Source organism: Phaethon lepturus, unplaced genomic scaffold (assembly GCF_000687285.1).
Source record: "Phaethon lepturus isolate BGI_N335 unplaced genomic scaffold, ASM68728v1 scaffold7142, whole genome shotgun sequence".
NCBI lineage: Eukaryota > Metazoa > Chordata > Aves > Phaethontiformes > Phaethontidae > Phaethon > Phaethon lepturus.
In genome coordinates, this window is record NW_010523988.1 from 37,784 (window position 1) to 56,089 (window position 18,306).

At 43.6% G+C, this 18,306-nt stretch overlaps 1 protein-coding gene across 1 annotated transcript in view; it reads left to right on the plus strand.

Annotated features, from left to right (window-relative positions):
* ARHGEF28 (Rho guanine nucleotide exchange factor (GEF) 28) overlaps positions 1-16,848 on the plus strand; it is a gene marked incomplete at its 3' end in the record, with an annotated part of 44,024 nt that extends 27,176 nt beyond the window's left edge. The window contains exons 18-27 of the mRNA XM_010282288.1: positions 763-839; positions 1,538-1,716; positions 2,246-2,340; positions 3,721-3,903; positions 6,484-6,615; positions 7,351-7,436; positions 11,083-11,121; positions 11,211-11,258; positions 13,097-13,576; positions 16,551-16,848. Of these exons, the coding sequence (XP_010280590.1) occupies positions 763-839; positions 1,538-1,716; positions 2,246-2,340; positions 3,721-3,903; positions 6,484-6,615; positions 7,351-7,436; positions 11,083-11,121; positions 11,211-11,258; positions 13,097-13,576; positions 16,551-16,848 (1,617 nt within the window). The remainder of the gene's footprint in view (positions 1-762; positions 840-1,537; positions 1,717-2,245; positions 2,341-3,720; positions 3,904-6,483; positions 6,616-7,350; positions 7,437-11,082; positions 11,122-11,210; positions 11,259-13,096; positions 13,577-16,550) is intronic.
* Positions 16,849-18,306: the final 1,458 nt, after the last annotated feature.

The window sequence follows — 18,306 nt, forward strand, 5'->3', positions numbered from 1 at the left end:
GCAAGTTCACGTACAGAGCCATCAGCTGCATTTCTTCTTCCAGTACCCTCCTGTTAGTTCTCTGGTTTGCAATTTCATCCCGTAACACAGAGTTTTGACTTGTACATTTATATTGTTCACAGTACTGGCCACTGAAAATAATGCATGAAAAATCACGTGCTGTTCTTTAGTGGTGCTGGGGCATCTGCAGTGGAAAAGAAAACCTGAAGCCACATTTGGCTGTATCCCAATTTTCACATGCAAGCTCAGAATTTGATTTTTTTATGTTAATCACATGTAGGGTTTGGGGTTTTTTTGGAGCTTACTAATATTTGTTGTACAGCTTTCTGTAAAAAAAAAGCTATCTTAAAGCTATCTGTTCATCGTTATTCCAGAAATACTTTTACCAGTGTAATGCTGTGCTGTAAGTATATGCCACAGCACAGGCAACACAAAATTTATGTGGGATAGTCTTTGCCAGGTTGCCTGTGAGTGGCCTGGGGAAGCTGTACTGAGCAAGGATTTCTTCTTCCCCTGGGCCAGTGCTCCAGCAGGAGGGTGGACAGCAGAAAGTGTGGTCTTTCCAGGGACATGCAAAGTGATGGCTTGCAGTTACTTCATGCAGACCATAGGCTAATCCAGATATTTCCTATTTAGTTTACTGTAGGATTCTGTGGGATATTTATTCATCAGGGCTCTCGCGTTCCAAAGATAAAAGAAGAAATTAACTGTAATTGTAATAACTTTAATTAAAAAACATTATTTTCCTTTTCTCATTTTAAGACACCTTAGCTCTGCTTCTAACCGATCTGCTACTGTTCTTACAAGAAAAAGATCAAAAATACATCTTTGCAGCTGTTGTAAGTATATTATCAAATACTTGAATATACACGTTGCACTTCTATTTGTGTATTTCTCAAAAAGTAGGTCCTTTTCTAGGTTATTCCCACATAATGCTTTTTTTCCTGAAATCCTGGTAGTGTATTCAGAACAGTAATATTCCAGTATATGGAAAATTAAATTTATCTTCAAAATTAAATAATATTTTAGGAAGAAAGATGAAAATAACAATGTTTATTTCAGTGTCATGCCTCATCTAATTATGAAGGCAGGAAGCAGAGCAGGCTGTTTCAATTATCTAAAATTAATTTTAACGTCTGGTTCTATAAAATAAAACAGAAGAGTAATTTTAACTGCAAATGTAGTAGTAAACACACATAAAATGTATGAAAGGTCATAGAGAGAAGTTCCCAAACTATATAAATATAAACACTATATGAACACTGTGCCTCAGTATCATTGAGTCTCTGGGATTTACTTTTTAGCACGTACCCAGTGCTTTACTTGTTCATAAATACTATAATGTATTGTAAGAAATAGTTCAAAAAGATGTCTGAATACTGAAAACTTGCAGGCTCTTATGCCTGGTGAGAACATATGTAGTCTGACTGTGCCAGGATTAGAATTAGTCCTATTGAAAAATCGTCCTTTTCTAAAAGTGTGGTGTTCTATAAGAGAGTAATTTATTGTTTGCATGTGCTGTGACTGTTTCCCCCAGGACCAGAAGCCTTCTGTAATCTCCCTTCAGAGGCTCATAGTAAGAGAAGTAGCCAACGAAGAAAGGGGGATGTTTCTGATTAGCGCTTCATCTGCAGGGCCTGAGATGTATGAGGTTCATACCAACTCCAAAGAGGAACGTAACAACTGGATGAGGCATATTCAAGATGCAGTGGAAAGGTACAGGAAAAGACTTTGGGTTTTCATCCTGGTAGTCCAAAGCAGACGGGAGATCGGTGGGATATTCGTGGCAGCGTGCTCTTTATTCTGCCTTGTGTTGGATCCATTCTGTGAGGCTGAGTTTTCCTCTGAGCTCAGGATTCACAGACCCCAAAATCTCACCATCACTTCTGCCAAACTTCTGATGTTAATTCTGGTTTCCCACTGAACCAGCAGACCCTTCCTGCTCCCTATTAGAAGTTCTTACCAGCCATTGTAAGCTTCTCTCGCCTCTGCCTTTGGCACTGAATGCTTTCCAGAGTCCTGCAGGCGTCCATACAAACATCTGGGGGAAATCCCCAATCATGCCTGTTATCTTGGTGTCAGCTCCTTAAGAATGGCAGGGAAAGCATTGCTCCTCATGGGGCCCAAGCTTATGCTTAGTTGATGTTGTGTTCTGTTTATTATGAACACAACACTGTACTGAAGATGAGTATGTGACATGCAGATACTGCTTTATCCACCTTTGTTTGTCTTTCATCTTTTGAAGTTGTCCAGAGGAAGAAGAAGAAGGAAAAATGAGTGAGTCTGATGAGGACAGACGTATCGCTGACGCCAAAGCATACAGAATTCAGAAATGTCAAGGTGGGGTACCTTTCCTGCCACTCTGAGACCACCTGCAGCCTGAGAGTTCAGGATGAATAATGTGCCCATACTGGCTGATGGGTTCAGAGTGGCTCGATAGACAGGGTCACAGCAGAGAAAACTGATTGTATAATGTGAGTTTATTGAAAGAGAACCATTTCTTCCCAAACACTTGGTAATTTTGCTACTTTACCATGGGTACAAAAGTAAAAGAAAAATGGGTGCTCTCAGAATAAACACTGAATTTCCCAGATTAGCATCAGGGCCAGATAGTTCCCAGGTCGTGAAAATACCTCAAATCTTTAGCAATTGTGTGGCTTTGTGCTTGTTTATGGCATTTCATCCTTTGATGCCATTATTTTTATCTGAACACGTAGCTGATAGGGATAAATTCTACTTCTTTGGTTCCCCTGCACCTGACTTCCACATCTTTATACTTCTGCGAGGAGAGAAGTTCCACCAATGTCCTTCCTGTAGAGAGCCACAAAGGAAGGACATCCTCCACTGACAGTAGGTGTTCTTCTTTGATGTTGAGGCACTGACTCAGTGCATCTTCTGGGTGCCTGAGGCAAGTGCTTTTCCAGCATTGATAACTGTAAAGTGCAATGGGAGGTAGCTGAGGGCCCCAGAGTGCAGCCAAGGCCACCTCATCATATGGTCTTGATGGGTCTTTCGTTAAGATGGACTATGGGATGAATTTGGTTCCTGGACATTTAAAAAAAATCCAAACTTGAGTTAGCAATTTCTATGTTGTGGTTTAGCCCCAGTAGGCAACTAAGCACAATGCAGCTGCTTGCTCACTCCCCCGACCCCACAGTTGGACGGGAGAGAGAATTGGGGAAAGAACTCATGGGTTGAGATAAAAGCAGTTTAATAGGACAGCAAGAGAGAAGAAAACAACAGTGATAAAAATACCGACAAAGGAATGTACAAGAACAAGTGATGCCCGATATAGCAATTGCTCACCACCCAGTGATCGACAGCCCGTCCCCAAGCAGTGATTCCTGCCCCCCGGCCAACTCCAGTTTATGTACGGGGCATGACGTCATATGGTATGGAATATCTCTTTGGCCAGCCTGGGTCAGCTGTCCTGGCCGTGTCCCCTCCCAGCTTCCTGTGCACCCCCAGCCTTCTTGCTGGCAGGCCAGCCCCAGAAGCTGGGCTGTCCCTGACTGCTCAGCAACAACTCAGAATATCAGCACGTTATCAACATTTTCTCATGCCAAATCCAAAACACAGTCTCACACTAGTTTCTGTGAAGAAAATCAACTCTATCCTGGCTGAAACCAGGACAGGTGTAAGGATTAGAAGGGTGAATGGGGAATGTGCTTTGCCTGCAGGATAAAAAATACTACTACAGTGTTCAATTTTGGTTGACAGAATCACTGAGTAACCAGGACCAGCAGATCTGCAGTTATTTGGAAGAGAAGCTGCATATCTATGCAGAGCTGGGAAATATGAGTGGGTTTGAGGATGTTCATGTGGAGCCTCACCTTCTTATCAAACCTGATTCTGGAGAAACTCCACAGGCTGCTTCATTGCTGGCAGCAGCACTCAGAGAAGGTGAGTTTGCATGGGAAGAGTGGACTGGTGGTTCTTCATGTGGGCAGATACTTCAAGGTAGCAAAGAACAGCTGTGTTTCCTTGTGCTGTGATTCCGTCAAGTCTCAAGAACTGGCAGTGTCGAAACTTGGCAAAGGGCATTGAACAGAAATCTCTCAAGGTTATGCTTGTCAGGTGCACGAGATGATACCTGCCAGATTGCAAGATAAGGGGTATGTTTAGTGCATAACATCATAGGTAAGCAGGCAGGTACATGGTCTTGGGTTGCACCTGAGGATTGTTTCCTTAGCTCTTCTCCTTGCAGTGCAGCCCTGTGAAGCAGATCACAGGATGCAGTGTGATATTGCATCTAGTCCCCGATCTTCACTGACCTTGGCTGATTTGATGACAGATCAGAATCATATAGGGTCATATACAGACCATACTGCATTGATCTTGGCAGATCTGCCAAGGAATGCGTGCCGGAATTGCTGTAGGAGCCGTAGAATTGCTATAGAGATGATACAGCCTTGTGCTATCTACAGTGCATTCCTCCTAAGGAAGGAAGGGAATGGTATTTGTGAATACCTTGGCTAACTGGATGTTCAGCTGAACTCCTGCTAAACTCATCTGAAAAGAGTCCTCGTAAATGGAGCCATATCCAGCATGAGCTGTATGCTCTTTGAGATGGACTACAAGATTTTAGCATCACCTAGATGGAGAGCTGTGGGCTAATAACCACATTTCAGCTGATAAAGCAGTGAAGGTTGGTCTCTGTCATCATTATGAAGTCAGAGGGTATTTTATTGATAAAATTGATAAAACTTGGGTAGGGAATGTAAGTCAGTGATGCAATAGTAAACGTCATTTTAGCTAAAATGGCAACCTGTACTTACACATCTTAGTCTGCCCACTTCTAATTTTCACTTTCTCTCATGCTCATGTTGATCATGTCTTGGATTTCATGACTCTTCGGCACACTGTAAGGAATTTACAGTTGCTTACACTGTAGACAATTTGTGGGGATCATTTTCCAGAACAGAAATACTAAGTCTTATACTGCTAATAGCAGACTCTATGGGAATAAAGCATTGCTCACAGTAGAGAAGGATAGAATTAGAAAGTGCTTAAGCAAATAGGATATACACAAATCCAATGAGATGAGATAGGATAAATCCAAGGCTGCTCAGGGAGCTGGCCAATGTCATTGTGACGCCACTTTCTATCATCTTTGAAAGATCACAGTGATCAGGAGAGATTCCTGACGACTTGAGGGCAGCAAGCATCACACCCCTCTTCAAGAAGGAATGTATAGGGAACTACAAAATAATCAGCCTCACCACTGTCTATGAGACAGTGATAGAGCAAATCCTCCTGGAAGCCATTTCCAAGAACATGAAGGACAAGAAAGTGACTGGGAACAGCTGGCATGGATTCATCAAGGGCAAATTGTGTCTGACCAACCTGATGGATTTTATGATGAGAGGAGAGCAGTGTATATTGTTTACCTTGTCATCTGCAACGCTTTCAACACTGTCTGCACTGGCTGTAGTATCCAGTAGGTCAGTGATACAGTGTCCAGCTGGCAGCATGTTATTAGGAGGTTCCCTTAGGGGTGGATCCCAAGACCAATACTGTTCAGTATATTTATTAATGAAGTTAGCTAAGGGATTGAGTACACTCTTAACAAATTAATGGCTGTCACCAAATGAGGCAGGGTGATCAATGTGCTGGAGAGACTTCTGCAGATTGTGAAAATGAGCTAAGAGAAACCCCCTAGAAGTTCTACAAAGACAAGTGCACAGTTCTGCATCTGGGATGGAGTAATCCCATGTGTCAGTACAGGCTGGACACTGACTGGATAGAAAAATAGCTTTGCAGAAGTAGACCTGGGAGTCCTACTTGACAGCAGGTTGACCATGAGGCAGCAATGTACCCTTTTGGAAAAGACAGCCAACTGCCCCCCAGGCTGCTGCATTAGGAAGAGTTGCCAGCAGGTTGAGGGAGGTGATCCTCCCTCTACTCATCCCTGGTGAGTCCGATCTGGAGTTCTGTGACCAGTGCTGGTCTCCTCTGAGCAAGAGAGGCATTGACAAACTGGAGCAAATCCAGTGAAAGGCATCAGGAGGACTAGGGGGCTGGAGCACATGACGTCTGAGGAGAGGCTGAGATAGTTGGTCTGTTCAGCTTTGAGAGAAGAAGGCTTGGTGGGCTCTCAGTGCTGTCCTCAGCTGCCTAACAGGAGGATACAAAAAAGCCAGATTTTTCATGGAGGCACATGGTGATAGGACGAGAGGCAACAGGCACAAGTTGGAACACAGGCAATACCAATTTAATGAAAAGAACCGTGAGGGTGGTCAAAAACCAGAACAGGTTGCCCAGAGAGGCTGTGAAATCTCCATCTTTGGAGATGTCAGAAGCTTGTCTGTGCAAAGCTCTGAGCAACCAAGTTTAGTTTGACCAGCTTTGGGTCAGGAGTTGGACTAGATGACCTCCTGAGGTCCCTTACAACCTAAATTATTCTATGATTCTGTGTCATTGATTTGTGCATTAGGGAGCTATTTAAGGGCCCTCTTTAATTCTGCATGTTTTCCTCTCTAGTTGAAAGTCTCCATGTTGCTGTAACGACATCACAATTGAGTGAAACAGACAGATCAGCAGAGGAAAATATTGAGGAATTTAGCGTGAGGCACAGATTTAGTGCCAGTGACATCTTGGAATCTGTTCCTGGTGGTGAGTAAAATTTGATGCTTTTACATATTCAGAGTGCTAAAATCATTGATACTGGATTGTTTTTTTTTTTTTGAAAGCTTGCTCAGTCTATGGCAGAATAAATAGAAAATAATGTAATAAAAGTTTTCTTTGCGCAAATGCTCAGATAGTGTAAATTGTCATATAACTTCATTGAAGTAGATGAAGGGCTTGCATCCACTGCACCTTTTCTGTTGCACATGCCTGCATTCAGCGGTATTGAGTCAGATTTGCATATCTCCATATGCTTTCTTGTTGTTGTTGCCCAGCACCACAGCAGATCTGTATTGCAGTTTTCCGAATTCTTCTATCCGAAGTCGGTTGATTTTTGTCGGAAGGCCTGAAAACCAGGATTGACATTCCAATAATTTAATCTGTAAAAGGTATAGCATGGATTTCTTGCAGCAAAAATGGAAATAAAGTCCTGTAAAAAACATTGCTGCAGAGCGTTTTTAGTGATGTGGCTATACTTATCTCCAAACTTTCAGAAGTGAAACACTACTAGTTTTTAAGGTAGGAAAACTGAATTGTCCCACCTGTGCCATCCAGACTTCCAAATTTGTTTTCCTCAGCCTAGAATCCATTATGTAACTTCAAATTCCATAATTCTCTATTTTCAGCATCCTGTGAGTAGCTGTAAAAGTGTGCCCTTTGTTTCTCTAGTCAGAATGTGCTTTGATACCTTTCTCTTGCATTTTGGGGTGATTTATTTGTCAGATACAGAAATAAAAGAAGTTGAAGAATCATCTGAAGTTGATCTCAGTGTTGAAAAGGAAATGGCAGCTGCCAGCCTAGAGGATAAGGTATTGTAACCAATGTTTCTTCCTGTGTTGCACATAGCACTCTGGGCACCGGGAATGTAAATGCTGCCCTAATTTTTATGGGGTATCTAAAGACAGTTCCAAAACGCAAAGCATGGCATAGGCACATTTCACTCAAATCCAAATAATTCCATTTAATAGAGGTCACTGCAATTAATAATGAATTTTAAAAAAGCAATTATAAACAAGCCAAACACCTAACATTTTTCCTGCAAAGCTTACAGATCGATGGGTTGCAATAACAGCCATAATGTTTTGTACCCCTTTTATGGGCCACTTAAGAGCCTGGTTCTCTGCTGTCATCATATTCAATACATCCATGTCTACGGAGCTGACAATGGTATTCCCTCTACTCCCTCTTCCTGTTCACAGGATGATGAAAGTCTTCTGCAATGCTTGGATAATGCAGGGAAGACTTGTGCATTGGAAGAACTTTGTCCTGAGAGCAAGCAGATAAAATAGGATGGATTGTGTTACACCAGCTTGCTTCAGAATTTTGAATTAAAACAAAATGGAGCAATTAGAGAATAGAAGAGAAACTGCCCATTTTTCAAAGTCCTATAACTCATAAGCAAATCTGGGGAAAAAGCAGAATCAAAAGTCAGTTCTAGGCAAAATTGGGAATGACAAATTTAATGTAGCAGCAGAGCGTAAGAGTACGAGCAGTATGAATTACTGTGTGGAAATAAACTGAACTGTAATTGTGGATTCCTTAGGTGGAGAAGCAGGACAACAAAAGGAATAAAAGGGAGAGACAAGAGTAGAAAATACTTGGCTTGAAATGGAAGGCAAAGTTTGCTAGAAAAGGAGATACTTAGTGTTAGCATAATGTCTTTGGATCAGATCTGAAGGAGGGCTTGTGTGCCTGAAACCTTGGGGTTTTTTTCTAGTTATTTCTGGAAGATTCTTGCTAATACATTAATCTCCCTCTAACCTTTCCTCATGTTCAGCTCTAAGTCATCTTACTTACTAGACTTCTGTGTTAGAAGGGAGTAGGAAGAAGAGTGTGTGTGGAAAACAAAAGTCTAAGAGAGGGAGCACAGAAGCTAGGTGAGGGGAAATAAAATAACCTAACAGAGGATAGAGGGGCTCAGGAAATAGCCCATTAAAATGTCCAGTAGCTCCACATGAAAACATTGCCATTGTTATAGAGAACGGTTATAGAGAAACCCTATATATAGGGGTTATAGAGAACGCAGAGCCAGGCTTTTCTCAAAGGTGCACAGCAAAAGGATCAGCATTCAAGATTACAAGTTGCAGCAAGGGAAATTCTGACTGTATATAAGGAAAAAAAGTCACCATGAGGGTGATCAAGCAGGAACCTGATCAGGTTATCCAGAGAGGCTGTGGGTTCTCCATCCTTGGAGGTTTCCCGGATTTGGCTGGAGAAGGCCCTGAGGAAACCCATCTGTCTTTGTAGCTAGCCCTGCTTTGAGCTGCAGCTGGACTACAGGGATCTGCAGCAAACTCTTCCCCGCTAACTCTCTATTCTGGTCTGGCCTATTATTCGGGCAAGACTCATGTCACATGTCAGAATCAGACTTAACCAGGAGGTGGCAGAACGAGCAAACAAAAGAGGCAAGACAAGGGCTTCCAGGGGCGGAGTATGTTCTCCTGCCTGCCCTTGGTGGCTGGTTGTGCAGTCCTGGGGTTGTGGGGTGGCAGCGCCAGGCCCAGACCAGCTAGCCTGGGAAACCAGGAGCTAGACAGATGGAATGACAGTCTCCAGCTCGGGGGTTAAATGCTGACCAAGCATCAGAAGGAAGATCGTTGCCTGTGCAACATGTGGGTTCTCCAGCAGGCAGCGGTGGGAGGTGGTCCCCATCTTGTCCCCCCTGCTCCTGCCTTGTCATCGCATCTCGAGGGGGTTGCCTGAGGCACTGTGCACACAGCCTGCCCAGGGTTCGGACCGTCCTCATCTCCACTGCCGCTCGTTGCTCTGAACCAAGGTGCTAAGGCAGAGCGTCAGGGAGGTGATGGTGGCCCGCAGCACAGGTTAAACAGCTGAATATACTACTTCAGAACTACCCGGACTTACAGGGCTTGTGCTGAAGCTGTAGCGGTGCAGCTGCAATACAGCTGTCCTCCTGGTGAGCTTGGGTAAACCTGCCTTGGGCTCATCCCCCAGCACTCAAGTGGTGCTGCAGGGAGGAGACCAGAGGTGCTTGGGCTGGCCACCTGCTACCCCTTGGCCATTGCAAAGCCAGCTAAGCCTTCAATCCCCCTGGACACCTCCTTTACTAAATTAAAAAGGGCTTCAAAAACCTGAAAGAAGCCTCACTCTTGTTCAGCAAGCGGGCTCGCCTTTGTACACTCACTCTTCCTCGCCCTGCCAGGGTCTCCTTCTCCTCTCTCCCTCCTGGCTCTGCTCTTCCTCCTTGCCCACTGCTCATTTTGGCAGCCTAGCAAGGGGGGAGCAGAGCTCCCTTGTGTCAGTCCTTGGGCTGCACAGAGGCATCCGTGCAACGTCCTCAGCTTCTCACAGCAGAACCGAGCAGTTAAGTGGCTCATGGGTGCGGTGAGAAGCGGAGGAGGACGTGAAGATGTGGAGAGGGGTTGAGGGGAAATACTGAAGGGGGATGGTGAGAGAGGGAGGGAGGGGTGGAGGAAACGCTGCAGCTGGTGCTCCCTTTCCCCCTGGCTTGTCTGCTTTGAGCTGCGTTGTGGGGCCTTTTTCATCTTCATTTTCAGTTACCACCGCTAAATGGAGCAGCTGCTTTGCTCTCTGTGGTGGAAAATGAGACTCAGTAGAGAATCAGAGAGAGAGCGAATATTCCTCAAATCCTCCTCTGAAAAAAGAATGAGAAAAAAAATCACACAGGAAGTCTTTTCATTGTAGCCTCAGAAGGGATTGTGTTCTGTTTGCCCACCGTTTCACCTCGGCTTTCTCAGAGGAGCTGTTCTTCATGCTGAAGGGATTATGGGGAGCTTCACCCCATAAATTCAGAAAGCTTCCTAGGAAAAGGGAGCAGGGTGGGAAGCGTGAAGTGTCTCGCCTCAGCGGACAATCGGTAGCCGTGCTGGTGCGTTTTGCAGCACAGAGCGGGCACGCAGCCTTCGCTCAGCGCCTCGCAGCGCACCTGGGGCTGTAACTCGCCGTAACTGGCTAGTGTGACTCCTGCTAGCCTCTTGCTACATTAATATCTCTGTTTTTGAAGAGTCTCGTGCTGTTTCACCCTACTATAAGTAACCTAAACCCACTGTGCTGTATTTACAGAAGTCTGGTTACTGTATATGAAAACTGTCGAGTAAACAAAGAATGAATGGAGTTGTCTCTTCTGTGTAGCATTAGTCATGAGAGGATTAAAATTGTGGATGAAATATTTTTGTTTTTACAGTTGTGCTTAGAATCTCTAGTGATTTCCACGGAAACTCCAGTGTTGGTGAATTATTAGTCTTCATAGGTTATTGCTTCTCTCTTTTTTCATGTGCCCACAAAGAGGTTTGACTCAGCACTGCATACATTAGCGATACGTATGTCTCCACTAGTTTAAAAAAAAGAAAATTAACTACAATTGTAGCGATACGTATGTCTCCACTAGTTTAAAAAAAAGAAAATTAACTACAATTGTTAAAAGATGATACAAAGTTAAAAACTACCTTTTAAAGCAAGATGTGTTTATTTTAGGGAGGAAGTATGAGTTTCCCACGATCTACAGGGACAGAGGTGAGTTTACTACGTTCTGTCTGGGGTTTAAATAACTATTTAGTTAACAGTGGTCAAACCTTTGAAAATCCTTCTGCTTTATTTTCTAGGTCATACAAGCAATCCAGAACTTAACCCGTCTCTTGTACAGCATACAGGTGACTACTCCACTGATAACTTTGTAGAATAATTAGTCGTAATAATTTACTTCTTAAGGTTTGTCTTCATCTTGCCCTACTTTTAGACATCATGTCAGTGGGTATTTACCTCGTAACAACTGTTGCATAAGTTGTATAAGTCATGTAATATATTTTTATTGTACATCAGTGGTAGGTTTCTTTTAAGAACTGAATAATGTTTGCTTGCTTGGGGATCACCCCCCCCTCCCACCCCCACAAAAAGATGTGTACACAGTAGAAAAATTTAGGGGGAAAGTAAAAAGTAAAATGATGTCTCTAACTGAACTGATGTAATTTCATGTACAGATTTATGAAATTACAGTTCCAAATATCGAAAAATTCTAGTATTTTGTTTAGAATATTCTCCTGGCTACTAGTAAACAGTGCCTCTGCCACTTGGGTAGCAAACTCAACCCATTTGAGATATTTCAATCTCAATTAATTATTGTGTGTGTTCTGTAGAACCTTAGTCTAAAGCTTTTGCCTCTTTCATGACAAGTTTGAATGTTTTAATTTATTTTTTCTTATATAGGTGCAGGTTTATAGTTTTATTTTAACATGTTTCATTTGAGTATGTTTAATTTTTAGACCTCTTGACATTAGCATATTTCATAATAATTCTGGAAACCTTGGGCTTAGAAGCTAAGTGGATTGAAGCAATGTAAAAGCAAAACAAAAAGTTTGTGATTCAAGCAAATTTTTTTAAGAATTGAAAAACATATAGCTTAACACCAGAGGGGAGCTAAAGTAAGGCTTGGGATCATGCCTTAATTATTCAGACCGTAAATTGGCAGCATAGGTGCAGAGAAACAAGCAGAGGATGCTGTCCTTGCCCTGTTTACAGATCACTGGAACTGACCCAATACTGGAGGAAGAGCCAAGAAAAGTGGGAATGGCACATTGCATAAAGTTAAAAACTCTTTCTGGGGTTGGTGGCATGGGATAACGGGGCTGTGGGAATTCTCTGGGAATGTCTGCTGAAGTAGATTCCCATGTCAGCTCTTGAAGATGGGCTGTGCAGTAAGTGCCTCAGCAGATCTAGGTCTTTCTTGCTTTTCTTTCTTCTTAATCCCAGCTGTTTATTTTTGTGTTACTGGAGGATGTCACAATCTTTAATGCAAACAATGTCACGGCATCCTTGTGAAGGACAGAATCTAGCGCTCTTCGTTGTAAAATAAACTACTGAAACACCAAAACCAAATTCATTACTATACTGCAAATTTCTGCCGGCACAAGTATCTCGGCCAGATGCATGTAGCAGTGTGGTCCTGTTGACGTGGGTATGTTGGCAGGTGCCTGTAGGACTGATCTTGCTAGGACTGCGCTGTTGCAGGTTAGCAGGGAGAGCCGTAGGGCTGGAGTGGGCTGTACTGGAAACAGTACAGTATTATCTATATAAACCACAGCTGTGTTAGGAATAGCTCGTTGTGTGTAGCATTCCCAGTGCTTTAATGCCCTCTTTAACCATGAAAAATATTTTTTCCTATTTGTCCTAACATCCTCTGACAGAACAGGACCCCAGCTGTAACTAAAGTGCGTATGCACAATTGTAACGTAAATATATATGAATACTAAGTGTAAACCAGAAGCTGTGTTAAAAGTACTCGAAATAGTTGAGTGCTTTTAGAAACATCTCTTGGTAAAGGCATGAACACCGAATTTTCTCCACTTGCATGAAGAATAACCTCCCAAAAAGCATTAAGTGCTGATATTATGGGAGGTTGAAGCATTTTTATATAATGCTTCCTTGTAAAAATGCAGAAATGGATTAATGCTAATCTTTAAACATTTGTGTCTGATTTTGTTGTGGTGTCTAGGCAGCACTAGCTATCCAGGACAGCCACAGAGAGCTCCAAAGGTTACTCCTGCAAGAGAATGAGAAGACCAGTCGGGGCCATGGTTCTCGGCTAAACCTCCTTCTGGAACAAGAGAAATACCGGAATCTGGAAAAACAAAGGGAGGAGCTGGCCAACATACACAAACTGAAGCAGCAGTTTCAGCAAGAGCAGCAGCGCTGGCTGCGCGAATGCGACCAGCGGCAGCGGGAGCAGGAGGCCAGGGAGGGCCGGCTGGGCCAGCGGGAGAGGGAGTGCGGGTGCCAGGAGGAGCTGCTGGAGAGGAGCCGCCAGGGACTGGCGCTGCAGCTGCAGGAGTACCAGCAGAGCCTGGAGAGGCTCCAGGAGGGCCAGAAAATGGTGGAGAGAGAAAGAGACAGTGTGAAAATGCAGAAGCAGCTCCTCTGGCACTGGAAGCATGGTCAGCAAAGCAGCCTGTTGTCATCCACAGGGAGCTATGAGGTGTGTGGTTCCCCACCGTAATTATGTCCCCGACTGCAGGCCTAGAGAGGCTTGCCTTGACGAATAGGCTAGTATGCCTGGGTTTTGTTGGTTGGTAACGTAATTAGTGAGCACATAGGAAGCTGAGGTTCAGGCGTATCCAAAGGGCTTTGAACCTCATGAAGTTTAACCAGGGGAAGTGCCAAGTCCTGCCCCTGGAAAAGAACAACCCCATGCATCAATATATGCTGGAGGCCACCCAGCTGGAAAGGAGCTTTGCAGAAAAGGACCAGTGGGTCCTGGTGGACATTAAGTTAAACATAAGCAAACAATGCATCATGGCCACAAAGAAGGCTAATGGTCTCCTATGCTGCTTTAGGCAAAATATTGTTAGTAGGTCAAGGGAGGCAATTCTTCCCCTCTACTTTGGCCACACCTGGAGTACTGTGTCCAGTGCTGGCTCCTCAGTACAAAAAAGTCATAGAGCTACGGTGTGGGGGGTGGTGGAGGTAGGGGATGGGAGTCCAGTGAAGGACCACAAAGATGTTTGTGGGACTGAGGCATCTCTGCTATGAAGAAGAGTTGAGACTGTTCAGCCTGGAGAAGAAAAGGCTCATGGGGGTTCTTATTAATGTATATAAATATCTAAATGGAGGGTGTAAAGATGATGGAGCCAGACTCTTTTCAGTGGTGCCCAGTAACAGGACCAGAGGCAATGGGCACAAACAGAAACACAGGAGGTTCCCGCTGAACATCAGGAAACAGTGTTTTCCTGCGAGGGTGACCGAGCACTGGCACGGATTGCCCAGAGAGGTTGTGGAGTCTCCATCCTCAGAGCTATTCAAAAGCTGTCTGGATATGGTCCTGGAAAACTTGCTCTTCGTGGTCCTGCTTGAGCAGAGGTGTTGGACCAGATGACCTCCAGACATCCCTTCCAATCTCAACCATTCTGTGATTTTAAGCTGGGTGCCCTACAGAAGCCAGGCTCAGACCGATGGGTATTAAATTGAGGAGATGGAAATTGTGAGTGTGAGAATCTGTCATTTATTCTGCTTTGCTGCTGTATTTGCAAGATACATTGTGTCTCCCACCTCTTGTAGGAAAGTGAAATTACTGTAATACTTGAGGCATAAAAAGCTTTTGGTGAAGTCTTTGGCTGCTGTCCTTGTTCTTGGACAAGAGCACTGTCTCCAGTGAGGAACAGTGGCTGCTCCAAGAGTGGTAAACGCCAGGCTCCCATGAACCCCATGTGTCAGGCCCTGCTTCCTGAAACAAGCAGCCCCTTAAGGGAAGAGGTTGGTGTGTGGCTCCATCCTTGACAGTGTAATTCCTTGGAGATGGTCATTATTAGCAGATGCAATTTGAAGTAGCTCTGAAGCTGCTTAAGCGTTTAATACTAAAAATGATTACGTTTTTGTTGAGGGTGAAGGTTAGAGGCTGACTCTGAACTCAGCTGTCTGGGCGCCTACCTGCCTGGGGGGACCTCGCCTCCAGACCTGCCTTGGTTGGTACGGTTTCCATTTCCATTACTGTTCTCTAAAACACCTGAAAATCAAAACATTTTGCCTGGCTTTTGCAAAGCTCACTGACCCAAACAGCTTTTTTTTCCCTCAGGTTTTCGATTTCACAAGAAAATCTATAGAGTCTTTCTTCAGGCCATCACCTCCCTGGTTTTTCAGCTGGCAACTGACCCATAACAGGCAGTGACCATTCAGCATCTAAGCCTGTGCCTGCATGAGGGGGCAAAGGATTGGCCTCTGACCTCCCCCTTTTCATCCAGCTTTTGTGAACATTGTGTGAACATGACTTACCCATATATGCTTGCCCAAGCCCAAACTATGAAGGTGCTTCTTACTAGCATAGCTTGTGGTACAATTTTGACTTGCTTGGCAGTGCTGAAGAAGTGGATGATAAAACCAAAACTGAACGTGCCCATCAGCCTTAATGGATGTGACTTCTGAAATCTTTTGAGGAGAGGAAGTTGGAAAGGATGATAGCCTGATGCAGGGGTGTCCAGGATTGCACAGACGGAGAGGCAAAATAATGAAATGCTGAGTGTTAAAGACTAGTAGTTCCTAATCTAATATTTCATGTGTAAGACCACTTGTATTTTTATTTCAAGTAAACTACATGGCTTTGGATGCTTTCCAGGCCTTGGGATAGTCTTTGCCCTGCATTTTCCACTACCATGCTCCTTGCAGCAGCAGAGCTGGCTGAGTGCTTCCCAGTCAGCCAGTACTTCCTTCCCGGTGTTTTTGCTGTTACACTGAACCTAGATAGTTTTGGATGGCCAAACATTGCAGTAACTCACACTGCTACTCCTGCTTTTTTTGTGAGCTCAGCCTTGATGAACACCTGCATGCAGGGGGTCTTTGCAGGAGTTGCATTTTCAGGCCCTGGGAGCCATGGCTGCTTGCTGAATGCTGTTTGCTATCCCTAATTTGACTGCTGCAGTCCTGTCCTCTATGATTACCTGTCTACCTGAGGTAGGGTGTTTTTTTTGGATTGCAGTGTACACAGATTTACATATGTGAAGTGGTACCTTGTCAAGCTGTGGGGCAAAACTTCCCCCTGAAAGGAGTCTGCAGAGCTCAGTGCATCTAAGGTGTCAGCCTTTTGTTATTTGCTATTTCACAATTATTACTGAGTTTTCCTGTGCTTTGAGGGGAACTAAAACAAAATGTACTGTGTTATTGCTGTTTATTCCTGAACACACATCCAACTGAACATGTTTTGAGGTTAACTTCTGGGAAATTAGGTGACTATTTGCTATAAATCCCCATTCTGTCTGGCAGTTAATTTTATGTATCCTGGTAAAAGGATTCTTCAGGATGATACTCGTAGTATCAGTTTTAGGTAGTCCTGCAAGGAGCAGATACTTGGACTCAGTGATCTTTATAGGTCCATTCCAACTCAAGAAATTCTGTGATTCTATGATTCTGGTGCTGGACAAAGGTGAAAATGCTTTTCTCTGTCTTTTTTTCCCCTTCTGCAGATAATGGGACATAATCAATTGGACAGCTTACATAGCGAAAATACATTCTACTTAAATGAAGCTGTAGTGTGTGTTTCTCTAAGCAGTCTCAACAGATCAGATTCTTCTCTCGTTCATGAGGATGGTGTGTATGGACTGAACATCGCAAATTCTGATGCAGCAAGGACTAGTGAAAATCAGATGGATCTCAAAATGGACACTTGTCAGCCAGCGTTAACCAGTGCACTGTGGAAATCCACTGGTCCTTACCAGCAGATGTCTTTTTCCTGCAAAAGCAACAAGGATGCTTTTAATAATGGTAATTAACACTTTATTTAATTAACAAGTATTAGGGGCAGTTTGCCCTCTCTCAGAATGAATAGTCCTAGGAATAAAGACAGCTTGGTGGCATTGGAAGCAATAGATTTTGCTAAAACAGTTGAAACTTTGCAAGCTTGTTGAGGGTAGGTGAAAAAATGATTAGAACAGAAATACAGAAAACTTTGGAAAAAAACCCACAACCCCCCTGTTTGTGTCTGGAAGACAATACTCAGAATGTTGTTCTCTCCAAATCTTTTTCCAATTCTTTTTGATTTTTTTTTTTTTTTTAAAAAAGCTGAAGTAACTCTTGCTGTTTCAGGTGCATTTTGTGGGCTGTTTTAGAACACATGTGCATTACTTGATGACTTTTAGTTAGAATAGCTTCTGATTTACCATCTTAAAATGATAATCAGTGGTCAAACACCCTCATCTTTCTTCATTGAGAAAGAAATGAAAGTATCTTGAAAGACTCTGTAATTGTGGAAAGAAAAATTACATCACTTCTAAGGGATAATACAATCTTTGACAATAAGTTTCCATGTTAGTAAAAATAGTTCTTGCTGCATTACCTTTCTTTATTCTTGTGTTTTACCAGAACGCCCAAAGATAATGTAAATTGCATAGCAGTTATTGATGGTGGCTACCAAAGTGAGTAGAAAAGGCCACCTATCTGAACACTGCATTGCACTGAAAATTTCCTGAAGGACTTAAAAACATGCTAATGGGAAAGTTTAAACTATCTGGGTTTTATTTCTTATGTTGCACAATGCTAGTTTTGATCTGACTTGGTGTCTTCATTCTTTCCTTATTTTGAGAGTTGTAAAGCAGCATGTAAAAACCACAACAGCTAAAGGTCTTATGGGACAATGGTGCGCTTTTGGTGCGACAGATTAAGTAATCTGGTGTGGTTTTGCTGCACAGTTGTGAAATTCAGGTGAAACATGGCAAGTCAGCACTGCAGTAGTGCCCGAGCTCCCATTTTGCTGGAACACCTCTCCTATGAAGACAGGCTGAGAGATTTTGGGGTTGTTCAGCCTGAAGAAGAGAAGGCTCCGGGGAGACCTTATCGTAGACTTCCAGTAGTACTTCAAGGGGCATTACACGAGAGGTGGGGACAGACTTTTTAGCAGGGCCTGTTGCGATAGGAGAAGGGATAATAGTTTTAAACTAGAAGAGGGTAGATTTAGGCTAGACATAAGGAAGACCTTTTTCACGATGAGTGTGGTGAAACACTGGCAGAGGTTGCCCAGAGAGGTGGTAAATGCCCCATCCCTGGAAACCTTCAAGGCCAGTTTGGACAGAGCTCTGAGAAACCTGCTCTGGTTGAAGATGTCCCTGCTCATTGCAGGGCAGTTGATCTTGACCTTAAAAGGTCCCTTCTAACACAAACCATTCTATGATCCTATGATTCTTCTGCAGCTGGCAGTGCAGGATGCCTTCTGTCCTCACACCAGCT